The sequence below is a fragment of the Taeniopygia guttata genome, chromosome 17, assembly GCF_048771995.1.
Source record: "Taeniopygia guttata chromosome 17, bTaeGut7.mat, whole genome shotgun sequence".
Lineage (NCBI taxonomy): Eukaryota > Metazoa > Chordata > Aves > Passeriformes > Estrildidae > Taeniopygia > Taeniopygia guttata.
Window position 1 is genome coordinate 11,242,775 of NC_133042.1, and position 21,685 is coordinate 11,264,459.

The 21,685-nt window shown below is 37.2% G+C and overlaps 2 protein-coding genes across 10 annotated transcripts in view; one reads left to right on the plus strand and one right to left on the minus strand.

Annotated features, from left to right (window-relative positions):
* Positions 1 to 21,685, plus strand: part of RALGPS1 (Ral GEF with PH domain and SH3 binding motif 1) — a 78,015-nt gene that overhangs the window by 17,721 nt on the left and 38,609 nt on the right. The gene's annotated exons all lie outside the window — the stretch shown is intronic.
* Positions 754 to 16,378, minus strand: ANGPTL2 (angiopoietin like 2). 3 transcript variants are annotated; one of them, XM_072936516.1, is made up of 5 exons: positions 15,919 to 16,378; positions 7,283 to 8,139; positions 3,321 to 3,514; positions 2,816 to 3,086; positions 754 to 2,312 (listed from the first exon to the last, which is right to left on the minus strand). In XM_072936516.1, the coding sequence occupies exons 2-5, from the start codon at positions 8,088 to 8,090 to the stop codon at positions 2,113 to 2,115; spliced, it is 1,473 nt and encodes a 490-aa protein (XP_072792617.1). In that variant the 5' UTR covers positions 8,091 to 8,139; positions 15,919 to 16,378; the 3' UTR covers positions 754 to 2,112. The 3 variants fall into 3 exon arrangements, with proteins under 3 accessions (XP_072792617.1, XP_002194187.1, XP_041575569.1); XM_002194151.7 differs by having other exon boundaries at positions 15,795 to 16,378; XM_041719635.2 differs by lacking the exon at positions 15,919 to 16,378 and having other exon boundaries at positions 7,283 to 8,140.

Below are 21,685 nucleotides of genomic sequence, written 5' to 3' on the forward strand. Positions count from 1 at the left end.
CTCTGGGTTTAAAATTATTTTATGCAAATATGAAAATACACACATTTTACATTAAAAAATAATAAGTTGTGTTCTCACATGCGGTATCTCCAGGTAATCATGGACCAACTTCTGTGCATTATCTTTTTAATTACATGGATGAGTATCTAGGTAAATGATGCACCTTTTAGGTAAAAAATGTTTAAAGATACGATTATTTTAACAAAAGACTGTAAGCTTGAGCATGGGTTTAAAACCTATTATGAGTGTATACTATAAAGATGGATTTTCAGCCATATCTCCAGCTACAGAAGAGCAGCTGTAGTAGCTTTTCTAGGGAAAGCCTCATTCTTGAGGTCTGCACAATGGATACCTGAACTTCTCTGTATTCTGTCCTCAAGCCAAGCATGAAATAGCCTTAAGGCTACAAATTTTAAGAGCACCAAAGCCAGGCTTTAGGGCCAGTAGGTGCATTTAATATTTCTAATCTAAAATACAAATCTTTTCCAGAATTCAGTAGATAACCCCATGGAAGATAAAGCTTGAATACTGTTTGAAAAATGTGGGTGTTTCCTATAACCTACAAAAAGTTTTTCCTTCTTGAGCTGTGTGGAAATTGTGTATTTTTTTCAGCTGAAATTTGTTTGTTTTTTTTTTAATGTTGCAATATTTCAATACTTCACACTCATCAACAGTGGTTGCATATCAGAGTTTGAATCAGAGGCAGACTATCGTGTAGTAATCTGAACTATAACAAGATGAAATCTCAACATGTCAAAATAACATTTGTTACTTTATTAAGGGTTACAATATTACAGGGGTAATCTAATATATTATAAACCCTACTTTTAGTTATATACAGCACACGCTACATACACATCATACTGTGGTAAAGATATGATGAGGTACTAAGGGAACACACACACACAAACACTCAGTGTCATACAGGCTGACCAAAAAATATATTGAGCTTCTGGAGGCTTTTACTCTGCTTCTTTTATGCATTCTTTAACTTGTATTTTTGTAGTAGTTTGATTGTAATGGGTGTGTTAGCAATCTGTTATAGAAACCTATTTCAGAAGAATATTTGAATTATGCCAGTCTGTATTTCATAAGTGTGACTGACCTCTAAATATAAATGAGTAAATCTGTTTAATAATTTGATAGTAATAATTGTCAAATATGTTAAAAATAACTTTTTTGCTACTGATAAGTTCTCTATATAATTTTTTATCTAAAGGCTATTAAATAGCTTATAAACTGGTATCCATCATTTGCCTGCAAAGTTGGATAGACCCTTTAATTTATATCCAGTCATTTCTGATTATAGAGGCTACACACAAGGTAATCATTGAAGTCAGGCACAAAATACTGTAACAGTTGTGTAGTATAACATGTTGGCTATAGAGCACATAATACCTATAATAAATCTGGATTCATTTCCATATGCAAGTAGCTACTTCATTTTGGTAAGAAAATAATTCATGTTTTTAATCTAAAATATTTGAATTAATAGTGAACTTTTATAGTACCAGATTATTTAAATAATAGTGAAGGGAAAAGGCCAGATTTATCAGGACAATAACAGTTTGAGTATCTGCTCTCAAAACACAATTATATAGTGCTAACTTTATTCATGGTAATTAACAAAGATTACATAATGATCACACTAATGTACATATACCAGCTACATAGTTCAAAGGATATGATTCCTGTGTCAAATGATGGCTTATAATAACAACAATAATAATAATTAAACTCTTGCTGTACAGTTTGTAATATTTCCTGTATTTGAGAATATTTATACATAACATACAAAAATACTTAAATGTGGTGGCAATATTTTTATCATCCAGACTTAATTTACAGGGAATAAAAACCAGGAAGTTTATCTACAGTTTTCATCTAAACTGCAAGTTCCAATAGGACCAATAGGAACTGTTATTACAGTTCCTTTTCTTCAGCTCTTTTTCCTGGGATGATTCTTGAAAATATAATATACAAGCTCTCATACCTTACCATTAAATGTACAGTATCTTACATTCCTCATTTCTGAAAAGATAAATTCAGGTAATAAAACCATAGCTTTATATGATTTCTAGAACAAGAAAGCAAACCAAGAGAAGAAGTATTTCAGTGAAATGTGTTAGGGTTAGGTCTTATCATCATAACAACTTTCTTTAGTGAATATGATCCTCCCCGAAATTCAGCCCAGTAAACACCATCCTGATATCGACTGCGGTAGTGTCCTCCACGATACCAGACTCCATTGAGATTTGAGTGAGCACATGCATTGTACCACCATCCTCCTTTCTGGTAATGAGCACAGTTACCTGTAAAAGAAAGCTCCAGTTCAGGCTGAGAAGTACATGAAAAATCTTCAAGCAAGCAAGCGAAGTACAAAATTTTGTTGGTTGGTTGTTCTGGGCTTTTGTTAGTAACTGTATGTTTAACATGTAGATATCCTGTGGTACAAAGTCAACTCAGGCTTCTTCAGGAACCAGCTAAGTAGTTAGGTTCCACAGATAGAATCCTTTTTGTTACTTCTCTTGCCTGAAAATCAGTGGGTGTTACTGCCTCAAATAACCCTTCATAGCATATTTTACAGACCCTTGTCTAGTGTAAAAACTTTTAATTTTGTTCTTAGTATATGTAAGGGTTGAGACATCAGTTTGTATTTCATAAGGTACTAATTGACAAATCCCTTTGTTAGTACAATTTCTTTTTTTTATGCATGACCATGAGTATTTTTCCGTTTTCAAAAGAAAGTGATAAAGAAGGGGGAGGTGGGGATGTAAAGGCAAAAATGGCAAGGCAGCTGAGAGGGACCTCCTACCTGTATATACATCGTGGTCCCGGTCTAGTGTGGTGAACTGTTTGCCGTTGTGCCAAGTGAAAGAATCTCCCGCGTTGCCGTTGTAGCGTCCCAATCTCAGCTTGTAGTACTCACTCTCTGGCTCCAGTCTGAAGCTGGCATACTCAGCAAATACTTTTCGACCTGACCAGTCTTCCATTGTTATGAGCAGTTTGTAGTTGCCTTGATTTGTTAGCCAATAAATGTTTTCTAATCCAAGCCAATATTCTCCATCTATATTACCAAATCCTTGCTGTAAAGGAAGCAAGAGAAGCATGTTAATATCTGTGTTAGTGGTAAATCTGAGTGTATTCTCAAGCAGAAAACGGCAGTAACTTATTTTATAGAGACTCCTCTTCTGGAAGGGTAAACACACAATGTTCTTTTTCAAGTAGGCTCTTGGCCAGACTCTAAAACCACCCTTTAAATTAACTTTATCAGTAAGTTCTAGAGGGTAGAAAACATTAATCGGCTGTCTTGTCCTAACCTTGTATGTCTCCCAGTTCCTGAAAAAGTTTACAGAGCCGTCCAGCCGTCTCTGAATGACAGTCCAGCCACCGGGGTCATGCCGTTGGTCACACCAGACCTGCATAAGCTGGTTTGTGTTTTCTGGTTTTACAAGGTAGATGGAGCTTGTGTCATGGCCATCTTCTAATGCTTGTAGACAGTCTCTCCAGGGCCCTGTGTCAAAATAGAAAGGCTCTGCGTAAAACTGCCAAGAGCGTTTCTTTAGTGCAGGGCAATATTTGAGTTGGTAGCTTTTTATATTAGTTTGGTTTCACTGAATAGTATATTTGTTTTTCCTCTTATTAAAGAATGAGTATCCACCAAGTGTTTTCAAACAGATTCATTTATTGTAACTTTATTTCTGGAACATTTCACAATGAGTTACTGGTAAAGGTAGATTTTGGAAAAAAAATCTTTTAAGGCAGCTGTATCGGTACTTTCACCATCAATTATATATTTGAAGAAACTAAATATGAATGACTCCATAGATAAATAAGAATTTCCTTTAGAAAGCAAAACAGTAACTTTGACCTTGATTCTGTCTTTGGGGATCTAAAAAGCTGAATTTCTCAGAAATGTCACTGGCACAGGCATTAGCAGTGAAAGCAACAACATAAATTCAGACTGTAGGTCTTACTGCTGCCACCTTAATAAATTACAACATAACATAGAAATTAAGATTTTTTTTTAACATAGGGTGCTTGTGAGAGAAACTTCATATAAATGAGAGGACTCCTAATATACTTTGAATTCACAGAAATTGCAGTTAGCACATTCTTGTTTTCAGAAGGAGAATGCATTTTTTCCTTCAGTTCAGTAGAGTCTATGAAGAGCTTATGCTTTTTGAAGATACGTTATACTCCTGTTTTTTCAAGAAATTTTCTCCAGTGGCAAGATGGATTCTCTTAATGTAGCTGAGATATTCAGAAATAAATTATTTATAAACTGAGATATAAATTATTTATAGTCTGTGCTGATATCTGCAGATAGACTCCCCCAGCTGCTTTGCTTCCTCAGCAGAAGAGTGAAGTCAACAAGAATCCTCAGGATTAGAGATTTGAGCCCCTGGATTGTTTCTCCCTGCCCACTGAAGGAGTAAGGATTGTCACATCTTCTGACTAGGAGCTTTACTGAAGCATATACTGCTATCAAGAGTAATTACTGTTTTAAATTATTTCAGTCCTATGTTTTTTTATAATTCATTGTCCAACACTACTAATAGTACTCAGCAAATGCGTTAGAAATAAATTCGTTTTATATAAATAATCTCAGTGTTTTGGAAATTAAAACACTGATGTTTTGGTATTTTTAGCTATTTTAATCAGCGAGTCAGTGTACAAAGAGGCAAGCCAAGTCTTTGTTCTGTGGATGTTGTGTTCTTGTTGCCTGAGTCATAATCAGAGACTGTACTTGGAGCTGTGCTTATAAGCCCCTTCTCCATTTCTTTTGGGGCTAACTGTTTAGATTTCTGGCAGCTAAGTTATAGATGCCATGCTCTTATCACACCATTGCATGGCTCGTTATGAGAGGTGGGAAAAAATGTTAATGAGCACTAATAATTTAAATTGCTCTGGTTTATTTTATCACGATGTGTATGTAGTGGCACTTACTGAAAATAAAAAAGAAAGTCATTATTGAAGAAGTTCTAAAATAGCCAAACAGCTTTGACCTCGTCTTTGTAAAAAAACATATACCAGGATGCAATGTAGCATTTACACCATTCTAATCTTGCGGTTTCTTTTAAGGCACATGGCAGCAGTGCTGTACTACACTACTTTTTTCTGAAAGTGATTAAGAGATTTTTGAGAGAGACTGTCAACAGATTAACCAAAGACATTTACTATTTTTCTTATATTTTGCTCCTGTTTTCATCACACAGATTGGCTGTGATCAGGTGTGTAGTACAGCCAGGAGCTTTGGATAAGGTTGAGAACTCAACACATAGTCTGAAAAGGACTTGATAAAGTATGGGTGGATTTTTCCTGCTGGCTGGGCAGTTGTAGTGGTGGGTTTTGTTTCTTTTGTAGGATGTTGTTTATGGGTTTCTCTTTATGGGTTTTTTCTAGTTGCCTCCAGACATCTGACTAAAGCATCTTTTATGGCAATAATTTTAAGGAGGGGTTTGAGATGTGGTTTGTGAATGGAGAACATTCTGGAGGATGAAGAAAAGGTATTAAATGTTTCTTGACTGAAAAGAAATGTGAGGGGAAAGAGAATACTCTGAAAATAAAAGCTTAATTAGCTTAACTTCAGTGATTGGAAACTCGATTGAACATATAAAAAGCTGCAAGTGAGAAAATGAGAGAATAATCAATTTGTGCAGAAGAAACATGCAACTTCTTTTTCTGTTAAGTGATGTGATACAGGGAGAAGAAACAGGTGTGAAATCTATCTTAGAATTGTAGACTGCCAAAGGGACCTCTGGAGGTCAATGTGAAAAATTGCTGGATAAACAGCACTTCCTCAGGTGAAGATCGGGGAGTTCTACAGGGTTGCAGACTTGTTTGGAATGAGCGAGCGTTTTATTTTTCAAAAGCAGGAAAATGTATGAGGATAGATCAGCAAAAGTACTGTGCACCACAAGCAACTTTTCTGTTCTGCTGTTTGATAGTGAATCCTCAGCTCCAGTGTAAGGACTTGAAAGCACAAGGCGGATGTGGACCAATTAACAAGTTTTTGTTCAAAGAGTGTAAGGGAATGAAGGGGAAAGGTATTTCAGTTCCAGAAAGGTAGGGGAATACTGTTCCAAGCTTGAGCCTACTTTGAGATCGAAGTAAAAATGTAATTATTAGAGAGGCCATGGTTTACTGCTCCAAAGGAGTTGTAGTAGATCTAATTTTCTTCTGAGAATTTTTCCTTACATAGTACATCAGAATCATGAAATTTCTGGCAGAGATTTTGCATGCCACAATGCAAGCTTTGATGCACTATCTTTGGCATTCTGTGGAAATACTGCTTTGTAGTGAAGTATTTAAGAGACTTAGGCTTAAGAGATTCAGTGCTTACTTGCTTAAGTTTCTTTTGTTGTATTTCCATGGAGAAATAGTACAGGGGTTGTTTGGTTTTTAACACGTGGCAGTTGCATTGTTGGATAATCCTAAAAGGTTTGTTGATATCCTTTGGAATATTTTGCAAATAGCCATGAAATATATTGAGTGCATTACTCTATTTCACTTATCTCTGAGTTCAGAGATCTGTGACTCTACCTTTTTTCTGAAGAAGGTATGTGTTGTCCACACAGTGAAGAGCAGTATGGAACATATACCTGAACTAGTTTGGGTTTGGCTTTTTTTTTTCCAAATGTAGGACCGTAGGTGAAACTGAGTGCTTTACCTGTTATTTTGTTATCACATAGATCAGTTGATCTCTAATGTGATTTCACATCATCAAATCAGGCTTGTGGCAGAACTCCTGAGACTCTTAATAAGGGTATAATATGCCATTACTATACCACCACTTGCTTCCTTTTGCTTCTGTCTAGAGCACAAGTGCCCCATATAACGTACAGAGCAGATAATTACTCCTTTTTTAATTACACAGGCATATTATCAGATGCTAGATCAAAAAACTTGTAATAATTTCATATGTTTACACAGTGTCAAACTCCTTCAGATATCATGAATTGTAGCATTTCAGTCTTGAGCAAAGGTAAATAAAATTTAGATTATTTGAATGGTAAGATTTTTCTGAAAGTCCTTTATCTCATATATGTAATATAAATTATGGGTTTGTCTTAGCAAAGTAACATGAGAAAAATATGTGGGTTTTGTGTGTCTTAGACATTCACAGGTGTTTTTTTTTTCTTTCTGTGTTTCTACTACAGCATGTATGTAAAGTTCATTAGCTAAATAAATTCAGACTGCATTTTTGATACTACAATTAAAATGTTGTCCACTGCATATTATCATAAACTAATGTAAATGTATCAATAATATTACTTACCAGATGGTTTATCAGTTGAAGTTGGAATACTAGTAACTGCAGGCATGGTTGGTAAGGTAGGTGGCAGAACCTTTAAGTTCTGATCACTTTGAATCTCATTAGTAGATATCTGATTATTAATGCGATTGTAAGTAGGAGGCTGGTACACTTTAATTGGTGGTTGTGGAGTTTGTGGCAGTGGCTTTATGGATGGCATTCTTTGACAATGTTCTTCCAGCTGGGCAATTATTATTGTCTGATTATTGGCAATTGACATCAAATGCTGATACTTGTGCTCTAAGTCTTTGTATTTGTTTGCAAGCTGCAACATATCTGCAGTTTGGTTCAAAATTTTATTTTCAAGTTGAGAAAGTTCTAAGGCATTATCACGTTTTCGGATAATTTCATGTAATAGCTGCATGTAGAGTTGTGTGACACGAGAATTCATATTTCTGCTCTCTTTTCTTAAGAGTTTAACTTCATTAACAATTCCACCATCCACCTCTACCAGTTGCTGGAGAGTTTCTATTTGTCTCTTTTGTTTAAGAAGTTCATTGTTAAGTAGCTGTAATTCTTGTTTATTTACCCTGTTTTCAAGCAGAACTTCAGGCTCCTTAGAATTAACGCAAATGGCACCTGTCACTCTCTGCTGAGGTACAATAAAGGTGTAAGTGCATTTGTCCTGTGTGTCACTGGAACGCTTATATCTATTCATATAAATGAATTCTTGAGCTTTTTCCTTGTCATTGCCTTCAAATTCCTGTGTTTCACTTGTAGTAACTCCCACAACAGTTACTAGTATTAAACAGATGAATCTTGTTGTCATCATGATCCTCTAGTTCCAGTCAAATATTCTTCTGCAAAGAACTTCGTAAAATCTGTTATAAAATAAATTTAACAGTGATGAGTAGGAAAACAGTGTGGATTTACAAAATACCATCTCTTCTAAAACTCAGAAAATAGTACATAGTAACTATGTGTACAAATGAGGTCCAGCATCAACTTGTGTTGACTAAAGGGGATATCATGGGGAGTAGTTGTATTTTTCTATGGTCAAAACTGTAGTGACTAGTTGCTAGTTCATCTAAAGCCTGCCAAGAACCATAAGAAAGTAAGCGGTAAATACAAGGATTTGAAGAGTCCTTTCCTCCAGGCAAATACCACAAAAGTTTCCAAGATTGGCGTTTTCATTTAAATATGAATTACACTTTCCATTTCTTACCGTTAAAAATACAACCTTTAAATGTAAATGTAATGTAAGTCAATATATGTTTTAATGCTGCTAAAAGTTCTAAAAATATCAAACTGTTACTTTGCAGTATTTTAGAACAGCATATACATTGCAAGAGATACAGTTTAGGTGACATGTAACAATTTTACTTTATTCAGTAGTATTGAATCTCCATTGCTTAAAAAAAAAGGAAAAACTTATTTTACATTGGTCCTTAATAACTGTAAGTTAAAAACTCTACTACTCAGATGTTATAGGCAGTAAAACATGTTTGGACTAGTAGAATTTAAAACTGAAACATTTACTGTGACTCTCACTGGAGATACTGTCTCTACCCTCAGCCTAGTCATCTCAATTCAGAGTCCTTTCTTGAAAGGGGAAAAATAGCTGCATATGTGCATGGTGGACAGTGACAATGCATGGTGATTTAAATCAGCTGGTAGTGTCTACTGGCATACTGCAACAGTTGCCCTTTGGTGAAATTGCCCCAACTTAGTTCTCCATGCAGATTCATATTCAAGGTGGACAGCTGAGGCCTTCATAATCTCTCAAAAATTAAGGTAATACTTGAACTCTGTAGGCAACAGTAGACTTGGAAACAGCTTTGCATTGTCACTGCTGCCAGAAATACCCATGTCACAAACCACTTTCTTATCAGCTACTTGAACAGGACTTTGATGTTGTGTATTTCTAAAACCTTTTTGTTGTTGATTTTTAATACTCATGTGTATATGCAACCTAGTTTTCTTAAATAAAATTAATGAAAAATGCAGTATGGAGTTTTTTCAGTGTATAAAGTCAGATACTTTTTAACCAAGGTGGTGTTGCCATAGTGTTTTTCTTTGCTTGTAAAAGATTTCTCATGGAATAATCATTCAGTATTTAAGTTTCTATCACTTTACTGTTTGGTCATCTTTGATACAGTAATTTTTTTAAGTTACATGAAATGGTGATAGTAACAGCTGTGAGAAACTGGAGTGAGTCCAGCTGAGTACACCCAGCATGGCTAACTGGAGCTGGCAGACATAATGAATGAAGAGCAGCAGGAAGAGTGAAGTTTGTGTAGTCTCCAGGTGAGAAGGTAAAGAAGGACATGTTCAACTACTTAATGGGTGTTTGGAAAGAAGATAAATTCTTTTTGGAAGTGCACAGTGAAAGTATATGGTGGATACAAATTACCTCAGGAAAAAACTGGGTTTTATTAAAAAAATTAATTGTGAGGGTGACTGAGGACTAAAGCAGTCACCCAAATAGGTGGTAGAATCTCCATTCCTGGAAATACATTAAGTTTTGTTTTAGGTAAGGCTATAAGCACTCTGATCTAATGTTGAAACTAGACTTGCTCTGTAAGACGAAGATAAGGTCCCATCCAATCTGAACTGTTTTATGATTCTAGGCAGCTGCTGACTTTTAAGAGATTTTTTTTTTTTTAATGTCAAGATAATGCTTGATATGCATACTTTATTATTCATACTGAGAAGAGATATGGTTGTCATTTGTATTTTTCTGTTTTTTGTGAAATAAACCATAGATGTTTCTGCAAAAGATTCAAACAAAGTAACCAGGACTTAATCCTTCTTAAAATTTTTGGTTATATACTTTTGCCTCAGTTTCTTATTTTGCAAGTAGAAAGGACTTGTGCTGTACAGAACTTTTCAAAAATCTTGAAAACTTGTCAGATGATAATCTGGAGTTTGACACGGTTTCTGTAAGTAAAGCAATGCTATTTGGAGTCCTGGAAAACAAGGAACATAAATTCACCCCAGACAGCTTTAACTTGCCTAATCAGCATTTGCACAGCAGGTCACATTTGGAAAACCTGGCAGTTTTCCTGGCCTCGTGTTCCTGCACAGATGACTGGTTTTGCAAATGTCTCTTGCATATAGGTGTAAAATAGTTTTATTTTGCCGTTGGAATTCTAATATCCTTTTTTCCCCCTTCTAAACCGCTACTTATTGTGACCACTGAAAAGAAGCTCTTTTTTTCCTCAGAGTTCACTTCTGTCTGTTACAGCATCCCATATCAGCATCTCTGTTTTGAGTATGGCTTTGGCATGCCCATACTTTTCTGAGCTGAAGAAAGAGCAGCATGTAACAGATTTTTCTCCTGATTCTTTTTAAGAACCGTGTAAGAAAATAATGGGCGAGAGTTCATCAGCCTCGTTATAACATATCATCTTAATGATCATCTAGTCCCACTGCCTGACCATGGGAGTGACCCCTCTCTAGGAAGCCTGTTCTAGGGTTTGACCAGTGGTTGCAGATGGCAGGCCACCAGTGAATGACATCAGCATAATTACACTGTCCTGAAACGTTTCTCTGTCCTGATCTTGCCTGCTTGTCAAGACAGATGTTCTTATAAGAAGAATCAGTGGAAGGAAAGTGACATTGGTTAGAGAATGCCCCAGTACAAACAGAAACAAGAATCATACTGTCATCAGCTGTCCTCCTTCCTGCAGTCTGTATATCATAATTTTGTCTCTTACTATTTGTACTTGTTTGGTTAAAAAAAAATGTGTTTAGAATGAGGCCTATTTGTTGTATATTGGGAAGGACTACATGAATAAATGGCATTCCTTTCTGCAGTTGGATTAAAATGAAGATCACAACATGGTCATTTGAGCAACTCTCAATGATTAATCTTTCAGGGACAAAAAAGCTTTCTGGAATGGAGAAAGTGGGGAGGGAAGCCAGAGAAACAATTTTAAGGAAGGTTTTAATGCTTGTTTTAATACCTTCCTCTTTGAGTAGCAGAACAGCAGATTCTTAGGACATTAGGATTCCTTCCAGGTAAGAGGAAGATCATACATGATGTCCAGGACATTAACTTCCAGTTTTCTCCTGTGCCCAGTAATTGCTGATAGTCCTTGTACTTGACTGCTGCCATTGCTTGCTGGTCACTCAGTTCTTCCTGTTTCTCTGGCTGCCTACCCCTTGCCCTCTGCCAGTAGCTCTTCTGCAGTGGACTAGGTGGCAACTATATTACTAGGGCCATATTTGTTCCCAGTGCAAAATTCTACTTGGGCAGCTGTTGACTTTTCAATCTAAAAGCACGCTTGCAGGTTTGGGGCAAATTTTCTTAGTTGCTGAAAATACAGCATTGTCTGTCTCTTATCCTCATGCATACTGACAAAACTTTAACACACAAGCATACAGCTTGTGTGTTAAAAGTTTCAGTTACTTACAATTTGCATAATATTGGATAATCCAACCTGTACACCTTTTTTCATTATTTTTTGGTTTTGATGCCATGCCTAGGAGGATCTCGTTTTTATTAAAGAGACTGGTTAACTGTCTTTTTCAGGTTTTATGAAATATTTTGCCTGTGGGATTCTGTGTACAAGTGAAGGTCTATCTCCATCAGGTGAAAAATATGACTTAAGATAATAATCATAGAATCATTAAGCTTACATGAAAATGCTGCCAGTAGCTTTTTAATGCTATGGCTGTTTTTTGTTGAATGAAATTTGTTCATAAAAGAGACATTTGCCATATTACTCTGGAAAGAAATGTGTATATGAAAGCCTGAGTATATAGTGTCAACAATCTTGCATCTGGATCTCAAGTGGTTTTGCAATGTTGAGCCTTTCAGCCACTGAGTGATTGGCATTTTGTGTCTAGGATTTTATACTGTGTTATTTTTATACCTGTGCTTTTCAGTGTCCTGCAAAAAGTAGAGCAGGAAGTCTACTGGATGATGGCTGAGCACTGAACTTTATTATGTGTTGCTTAATATTACATGTCAGTTTAAGGAGGAAAGGTTTTGATACTTAAGACATTACCTGTAGTCTAGTATTTTGGAAAAGTACAAAAGCAAAATGATGATCTGTGTGAATCTTGTGTGGAACACCTTAACTAAGACAAATGGGGAAAGTAATTGCCTGGATTTCATACCAGAATAGAAGTTCTGTATCTTAAATTGCATTATTATTATTTATTTCTACAGATAAGGAACATAACAGATCCCAGTAGGTAAAAGTAATAGAATTGCTTCTTGCTGCTGCTCTTGTATTTCTGTGTAAACTGCAACAAAGCAGAGAAACATAGGTGTGACATGATGATGCGTTGATCCTTGGACAGGCAGCTTTCAAACACATGATACATGACACTTTCGCTACCCTTGGAGACTCCTTTACAGAGAAGGCAATTTTCTGTACTAAAACTCAGATGTTATAACAAGAGCATTTCTGGGGGCTTGAGTAGCCATTTGGATTGCAGTATAGTTGAGTGTTCTGCAAAGACAAGAAAAAACACTACCTGTTGGTTTGTGGAACTGATAGTGAGAACCTGGTACATGAAGCAGACAGCAGCAAACTTTAACACGTTAGAAAAGGTTTTTCGTGGTTTTTATGCTGCAGCTGAGGAACTAAGGCGGCATTAATAGTTTACTGAGCTATGATAATTACCGTAAACAAGGTGATGCAGTAGGTTTCCTTTGTGACTTACTCTTAAGCAGAATGCTCAGAAGCTGTTAAGCTAAAATAGGATTTTCCATTTAAGTCATTGTATCTTTGGGATAACAACTATTGTTTTTACAATAATCATTGTCACTCAGCCTCCCTAAAAAGACTCCCAGAGTATTACATACCTTAGAAGTTAATTTCAGGATTGTGGGGGTTAATTTCTTTTAATATTTCACTCCATTTTCTGTGTAAGGTTTCCTTTTTGTGGTGTGTGGTTTTGGGTTTTTTTTCTTTTTGGGGGGATTGAGTTTTTTTATAATAGATGACTTCCATTTACTTAAAGAGTGGGTAGGCAGGGTCCAACACTCAGCATTTATTTCCATCTCTACCAATTGCTCTGACTGAGGAAGCGCTTACAGCCTAGAGAGGGTGGATTGTTAAGAGTTCATGTAGGTCCAGTGTGCCAGAACTGAATGCACTGCAATTACTCTCACACATCAGCCTTTTCGAATACCCAGATAGGTGAAAAAGACACATATAAAAAGGATAACACACACTTTTATGTAACACTCATATTTTCTGAAACGGTTGCTTTGACCATGAAGAAAAAATTGTACCGTACATACAAATGAGCTCATTCAACTATGCTAAACCACTGTTGATTAGCTTTTTTGTGCTAGTTATATTTAATAAAATGAGGCCAGGAGTACTTTTGATGGGCTGTCTTTTCCTCTGTACCTCTGATACACCATCTTCTGTGCAGTCCTCAGGCACTAAGGCTTATAAAGGAACGCGTGTTCACAGAAGGCATAGTGTTAGCTATGACAGCATTTATTCTCTAGAAGATAAACTGCTGCATTTTATTGTGAATTCAGACATAATTTGATAGCTGTGCATTCTGAAGAAGAAACATGAACAGCTAGCAACACATCTTCACTGTTTAATACTTTTGTCTTTGATAATGAAAGGTATTTTTATATTAGTGCAGTTTCACATTTTTATTGCATTATAAAAGCAAACGAAGCAAGGGTGTTGAAAATGCAAAATCCTGATATGAAAAGATCAGAAGGCTTGGTTTCGCATTTTTAAAAAACAAATCTTAGGTTTTTGCTTCTACAGAATCCTTTGATAGCCAATGTTTGTGGACTTACAGTTAGCTGGCATGTTCCAGGCACCAAGCCAGTAATATGATCTGGATTTCACAACACCATTGTGATAAGACAGACAAGCATGAATTTTTTGAATTTGCTTGCTTTCCTACTCCCTATCCCTTGTCTTAGAGTTCATGCTCAGTTTTTTACTCCTTCACACGTTTTCTTCCATGGAATTATGTTAATTTATCCTGTCAATTTTTACCCCTCAAAAGTCTTTTTTCTAAGAGGAGGGACTTCCACTGCTGCAGGATTTCTTTTAGAATAAACTCACGTCGTAACTTTTAGATGAAAAGTATTGCTGTGAAAAACCTAGATAGTGATTTTTTGTGTTTTTCTTTTTTTTTGTTGTTTTTGTTTTGTAAAGGGAAACAACAATTCACAGTGAAAATACAGCACAGTAATATGTAGACCACATGTATTGAAAAAAAAAATTCAAAGTTGGGCTCTAAGTTTTAAAGTAAATACATAGGGAAGGGCTGACACATAGTAGCATGCAGTGCTAGTTATGAAAACATGATGCTAAACTGAATTGAAAAATTTACCTCCAAACTTAGAGGGGATCACTTTTGTGGTTTTGCCACTAGTTACTTCCATTGTTAAAAGTGCCACACTGGCACTAAGCAATTAGTTCCTTTAAGATACTTGTGTTAGAATACATTCTCTTGTCAGATTTTCTGCCCATTTAAAACTGAGCAAACAGTTTAGTTTTCTTAAGCAGTTTCTTAAACTCTTCAGTTTTCTTATAAGGTAATACTTTTTCTAATGAGGGGAATGGATGATTAAGCAACATATCAGAACCAGAGTGTCTTCATGAGATCTTGGAGAACTTTTGTTTTGAAATACTATCAGTTGCTGCAAGAAACTGCAGTTTATGTATCTTTTGTTGCCATGTAACTTTGCTGAAGTTTTGGCAAAAACTTTAGTTACAAGAAGTACAATTTTCTTCTTGATTACCAAGAATTTCAGTTGTTTGTGGATTGTTCTCTGTGCTTTACTGAAGTTCTGTCATAGATGTGGAATGTAATTACTGAAAGAAAGCACTGCTTTTGTTGTTGCTTCCCTTAACAGCGGCCTCACCTTATTTTCACTTAATCCAATCACTACCAGAAAGCGCTCATACTGTGTGTGCTCGTATGTGTGCATGCACATTGTCCATAACAGCCTTTAAAGAGATTCATATTTTAATAAATGTGACTCATTTTACCCGTGAAAAATAGCAGTTAGATGATGTAATACTTTGATGCCTACATGAATGTACTCATAAATGCTAGTTTCTTTTTTAAATTAAGTTTTTGTGAACTACTTCAAATATTTAGAGACTGTTAAAGTATCAGAAAGTTTTGTATCTCCCTAATCAGATATGAGTGTAAAAAAGACTGAATGGAGGTTTCATAATTTTTAAGACAGACAGTCCTTCAGAAAATAGTATGTCCTAGAAAAATTCTTGGATGGAAAGTTTAAGGAAGTGTGAAGATCAAAGTTACATGCAAAAATATGGTTTTTTAAAAACAAAAATCGTATTCTTGAAAATAATACTAAGGCTTTCGCTGCCTGGCACATAATGTCTCAGCTATCTTTATAGCTTTTACGTTAATATGTGACGGATTTTTGTTTGGGCTCGGGGGTGTTTTTTGTTCTTTTGAAGTCAAAAAGCAGGCTTGCTGCTTTATCTCAGGGAGCAGTCCTGCTCTGATAAGCTTGCCTTGGCCGGTGGCTCCGTGCAGCCCCGGCGGTGCCCGTGCTTACCGCGTCTTCCCGGCCGCTCCGCTCCGCTCCGCTCCGCTCCGTCAGCAGCTGCCGCCGCCGCCCGAGCGCCGCGACATCGCCTCGGCGGCCCGCGCGTGCCGTGCTGGGACCAGACGGGACGTACCGGGGAGAGAGGCGCAATTCTTTTCCTCTTCTGCCTTTTTCTTGCTCAAGACCCTTCTGGGTTCGTCAGCCCGGCTGCGCCCCGCGTCCCAAGCGCTACGTTCCCGTTGGGGCGCTCGGCGCTCCCGGCCGTGCCTTCAGGCGGCCCGGAGCTGCCTCATTTGAACCCCTGCTCTTTGTGGCAGGCTTATCCTGGCCGGCAAAGGGGGAGAGAGGCAAAGCAGCGGCGAGCTGCCGGGCGCTGGTTGGACGGGCGGGCTGCCCCCGCCCCCGGGCCGCCGCGGTAGCGGGGCCGCCGGGCGGAGCTCCGCGCTCCGGCGGAGCCTTCCCGCCCGGCCGCGGGGGAGCCAGGAGCGGCCGCGGAACAGCGCTGGTGCCGGGGTTAAGGGGAAACTGGGGAGACCGCGAGGATCGCGGGTCCGCTTTGTTAGATCAAGCGGCAGTGCGGGTGGGGAACTGCACGGGTTTCGGCCCCAAAATGTCGGGGCCGGGGGGCACTTCCTGCCTTAGGCTCTCGTCACGGCGTGCTCAGGGATGCGGAGATGGATGCTCATCCCAGGGACTCGGGCGAGAGCCAGCGCACTCACTCAGTGTAGCGCCGAGGGGCTCCTTTCTTAGTACTTCCTAGGTCAGCTTTGTCAGGCAAGAGCTCGAAAGCAGAAATAATGGGCGATCAAATCGTCCAAATTAAAGCTCTTAAAGCGTTCTAATGCAGATTGAGAATTCATTATTTGGCTGAACCTCTGTGCATTTTGACTGATTCTTCATACTTGTCCCCCTAATCTAAAGCCCACTTCTCATTTGAATGATGGGAATTCCTGCAATTTTCCTAGAACGTCTAAAAATTTGCTATTATAGAACTCTCAGTGTGTAGAATGTTTTTGGTTATTAGCTATTAGCTCTGGGTTTAAAAAAAGATTTGTCCAATGAATGAATTTAAAATCTGCCTTTATAACTTGCTGGGAATCCTGCAAAGAAATTAGCAAAATTAAAAGTGAAATTTTGCAACTTTTTTTTTTTTTATTACAGTTTAGGAAACCAAATGGTTGTTTCAGTCACTGTATATCATTGACATCATAAGAAAGCTCTATCATATTGTAATAATGGGCTTGTTTGCAATTTGTCAGTCAGTTTTAAAGGTATTTTGGTTTTGTAGAATTGGAGGAAACCAATATGAGGGCGCTTGAGTTAACCAGAGGACAAATAAAGAGGTTTAAAGACACTGTATTAAAACCAGTTCTGTTCAAGTTAAAACATGAACATACAGTTGTTGTTATAACGGCAAACTACTTCCATCATAAAAGTGAATGTCAGAAAAAAATCCCACATCTAACTATATTACAATATCAATTCAATGTGCCTTAGGCTTTTAAAGTTTTTTGTACTTTTCATGTATGGCCTGTGATTCATTCAAACTTCCTTACATATTGTTATGTTAATTCTTTTCTATTTTAACTCAGAAGCTTATTGCTTTCTATTCTAAAGAGAGAGGACCACTGACTGGAGTGGCCATTTCAGTGCTAGTTAGGAGCATAGTCTGGATGCTTGGGATTAAAGCAGTCCAAAGCTTTTCCAATGTACCAGTTTTATACTGAAAAAGCTGGCTTTAATAGAACCAGAAAGTGGTAATTCTGTTAATTTTTGACAGATGTAGCAATATTCCCATTAAGCTTTCAGTATATGTATGATTTACACTCCTTCCTTCCCAAGGTGCTTTTTCAGCCTGGCATAGACAAAGCTGCTCAAGGGAGGGAAGTGGGAACAGGAAGAACGAAGGGAGTGGTTGCCATGAGTGTTTGTCAGGATATTAGAGTGCTTGTTTCCTGTTGTCGTTTCCTAATCAGTTTCTCCAGTTCCTAACTTGCAGAGCTAGATAGGTGACTCTCTAGCTAGATTACCGCTTGGGTGGAGTGTTTTGTTTTAATTTTAAAATTAACAGTTTTAGATTCTTTGTTTTTGTAGGAAAATACAGGTTTCTAACTTGAAGTTGTGCCCTGCAGCACCAAGGTTCTTGAAAAAAAACTATTTCCTGAGGATGAGGTTGTTGATTTAAGCCCATTTTTATCAAGTATCCATAACCACTTTTAAGCTCTTCAACATATAGTTTAGGTCCATTGATTTTAGGGCACTTAAACAAATGCAGTTAAATGCCTAAAATTTTTACTCAGTGAAGGAGCCTAGAGACTTCTCTTGTGATGTATTTTTTAGTCATTAGCATTCTCTTACAGGTAATTTTGTTACAAATAATATATTTGAAAAATCACAATTAGCCTAACTCTGTTTCTTTGACTGTCCTCTTTGCTGAACAAGAAATAAGTTTTTACACAGATCAGCCTTTTCGTTAAGTACTGAGTGCTTTTTGGTCTCTAAAAAGCTGTCTAAATAACCTTTAAGCTTTTGTGTATAGGTTGTTCCAAAGAGCATATGACAAAGCTTATTTCTTCAACCTGCTGGAGTTTAGTCTACAGGGAAAAAGAGAAGTTGTGCTGACTTGACAGACGACAAGTACCTTTTATTTGAATGTGCCGGGGGTTTGTAGCATAAATTAATTGTTAGGATAACATTAGGTGTTTGCTCCTTGGGAAAGACTGAAGAGAGAAAATGGGATTTGCCTTTGTGTCGGCATTCTGCTTGGACCAAATGGGCATACCTTTTCTTTTGATTTGTAATGCTGTGAAGTGCAGTTCACTGTTTTCTTTTAGAGGCTTTAGGCTGAATGATGTGATTTGCAAAAGATTTCATAGACGATTTGTCATACATCCTGACAATCTTGGTGATCAGCTTGTATTAAAGTCTATGGTTAGAGAATGAAACATCCTTCTAGCAGAAAGGTACTAACATCCAGTTATTTCTGACTATGAAGTGTGACAGTTCTCTTCAGCAGGGTAATGCAGTTGGCAAGGAGTGGTTTGAAAGACTTGGCTTTGAGAATGAGTGAAAATACTATAAAACATCTGGACATAGAAATTAACTTCAAGTCAGTGATCAGAAATTCAAGGTAAGCTTAAAGAGATAAGGAGGTGCCAATCTTAAAAAGGTAAACTTTGAGAAATCAAACAGATTGTTTTTCCAGAAAGAGTGCAGTTGAATTGCCAGATTAATTTGCCACAAGATCTTTCAAACCCAAAAGTTAAAAAAGGAAAAGTGGTTTTTCAGGAATAGGAGGAAAAAGAAGAAAAAAAGGATGGATCCAGAGAAAAAACAATGTAAAGAAAAATTACCACCCAGACTTAAACCCGAAAGTGTTTATGTAAGATCTGTCTCAGGAAGTCCCTAACCACCACTTGCTGCTGACAGGAAGCAACATCTGGAAAACAGCTATTGTACCTTTGCCTTTTTCCTATAGTCTTTTTCAAAGCATTTTCTGCTTTCTGACATTGGATAGCATATGTTTAAAAATGTTAAAATGCATCACTCTTAAAGCATTTAATCTTCTAGTAATATATTTTTCCTGATTCATGGGAAAAGTACTAGGAAATAGCTGGGTTTTGGGGGAAAATGAAAAAAAATTTGACAGAATGGTGGAGAAAATCTGATTTGTTCAGGGGGAAAGCTTTGGTAGAAAGCTCCAGACAGCTTCAGAAATTTTTAGCCTTTTCAGTGGATAACAAAATGATTTGCACCAGTCAGAGATGATTCGTGGTACAGCTTCTTGAATGTAATTCCGGCTGAGTTCTTGGTAACATTTTCTTTCACAAACTGGTTCACAGTTTGAAAGTTCCTTGGGTTTTGCTGCACTTATTGATATGTTTTTCTATATTAGACTTCATTTCTGTGGTGGCAAATGTGGGATGATTAATTCCTGGTGTTGAATAGGGTGAGATTACTCAGGAAAGACCATGGGATCAACAACAAAATTTAATTTTGTTAGTTGATGTTGCTGAGACAGAATGACCCAAAATAAGGTTCCTTCTATAGCTCTACATTTTTATAAGGTAAATTTTGCTTGTAGCACATGATAAAAGAGATTGCTTGAAGTACTAGTTTTATTCATGGTTAAAAATCAGGGTCCATTTTCTGCTTGTACATACAGAGCCTTTCTGCTGCAGCAACTTAGTCCATATAACTGCTGTACTTCAAACTCCCCTTCAACAATAGATATGCAGGTATAGGCTAGCACATTTTTCAAACTTGTCATAGAACAGTAGAGTTGTGGCTTGAAGAGACCCCGGGAGAATAGCTGGTCTACCTTCTGGGGAAAGCAGGGCCATAAATTAGGTTACCCAGTGTCCAGTCAAGCCATATCTTGAGTATTTCCTGCAAGGAAAATTGCCATCCTCCTCTGGGAAACCTACTTCAATATTTAAGTGTATCCGCAGAGAAGAAATTTGCTCATATGCAGATAGAATGCTCCCCCATCTTTTCTTGACCTGTTGCTATCACTCTGGAGAGAGTATTTCCATCTTCCCTGTGCCTGCTCTGTGTGTACTGGAAGAGCAGTTAGGTTCCCTTCCTGCCCCTTCACTTCTCTAAGCTGAACAAACCCAAATTCCTTTAGCCTTTTTGCCTATGGCAAGCTTTCCAATCTTGTAATCACTTTGATGGCCATCCATGGGGCCATGTAGTAAATGTGTAAAGTCTCTCTTGAGACATTTTATGATTAATACATATCTGTATGTTACAAATCACATGGTGTTGCCTTAGCAAAGGTTTGTCTTCAGATTTTTTTAGAGTATTCCAAATTCTACCAGGGTTAACCAGTATATACATTTGGTTTTGTAGAAAATTTTTCCAGCCCTTAATCCTTGGAAAATATCCAGTCTTCTTGAAACCAGCAATACCACAAAACAGTTGGCTTTTTTTGCCTATGATCTAATCTCCTAACAATGGTGTCTTTGGTTTTACAAACTGCTGACTGTAGTAGTTTGGACTTTGTACCACATAGTTAATTGATAAGTTACTGTCCCTCTGTCCTCTGCTTTGTTTAGTGTGATACAACCACACTACTGTATGTAGGAAAATGCTTTCATAAATATAGTTGACTACAAATTGGAAATATATCCTTGTCTCTTCTGGCCCTCCTATCAAACCAGTGTCATTATTCAATTAGTGAGGAGCAAAAATGGAAAAGAATTACTTTCCATAGGTTCTGTTCTGTTATGTGTGCCACTTACTGCGTGTCTTGGAGACTGCTTCCTGTACTGAAGGAATGCTCTGTGCCCAGACATCTGTGTTACACAGCAGCATATGTGCATTCAGGGGCTGTGAATATCTTTGGAAGTGTACATGATTGTAAGTAGGGAACTAAATTCTTCATTAAAACATCTAACTTTTTTTTTTTACCTCCTTTTACAGTGTGGGTTTGTGGTTTTCACAGTAATAGTAAAATTTATCAAATAACTGTGATAGGTTATTACAGTACTTGATCAAAATGTTACCTAAGAATAATAAATTGAAGTCCTCAGGCTTGTGTGAAATACTTCTATATCAGCTAATTATTTTTTGTTGCAAGGTAGGGAATGTCTGATTGACAAAAATATCATACATCAGCTATTTCCTAGCTTACTTGCATTTGCAGAATTGCACAGACCCCTAACAGACCACTATGCATGAAAGTATATATCAAGTATGCAGTAGTGGTGTGGTTTAACCACCTAATTTTTGGGTTGTTAGCCCTACTATTTTTCACTATAGTTTTATGGTCATTATAAAAAAAAGTTTAAAAAAGTAAAAAGTAAAAAAGACGCAGTTGATAATGATGCAAGTTTTCAGTCTTTATCTACACAAATTTTTTTATGATCAGTTTTGCAACAGTGTGTATTTGTGAA

Coding starts and splice junctions, on each gene's coding strand:
- ANGPTL2 (XM_072936516.1), bottom strand. CDS start 8,090: ATGATGACAACAAGATTCATCTGTTTAATACTAGTAACTGTTGTGGGA. Junction 3,515..7,282: donor TTCAACTGATAAACCATCTG/GTAAGTAATATT, acceptor ATTTTGACACAG/GGCCCTGGAGAGACTGTCTA. Junction 2,313..2,815: donor GGACCACGATGTATATACAG/GTAGGAGGTCCC, acceptor TTTCTTTTACAG/GTAACTGTGCTCATTACCAG.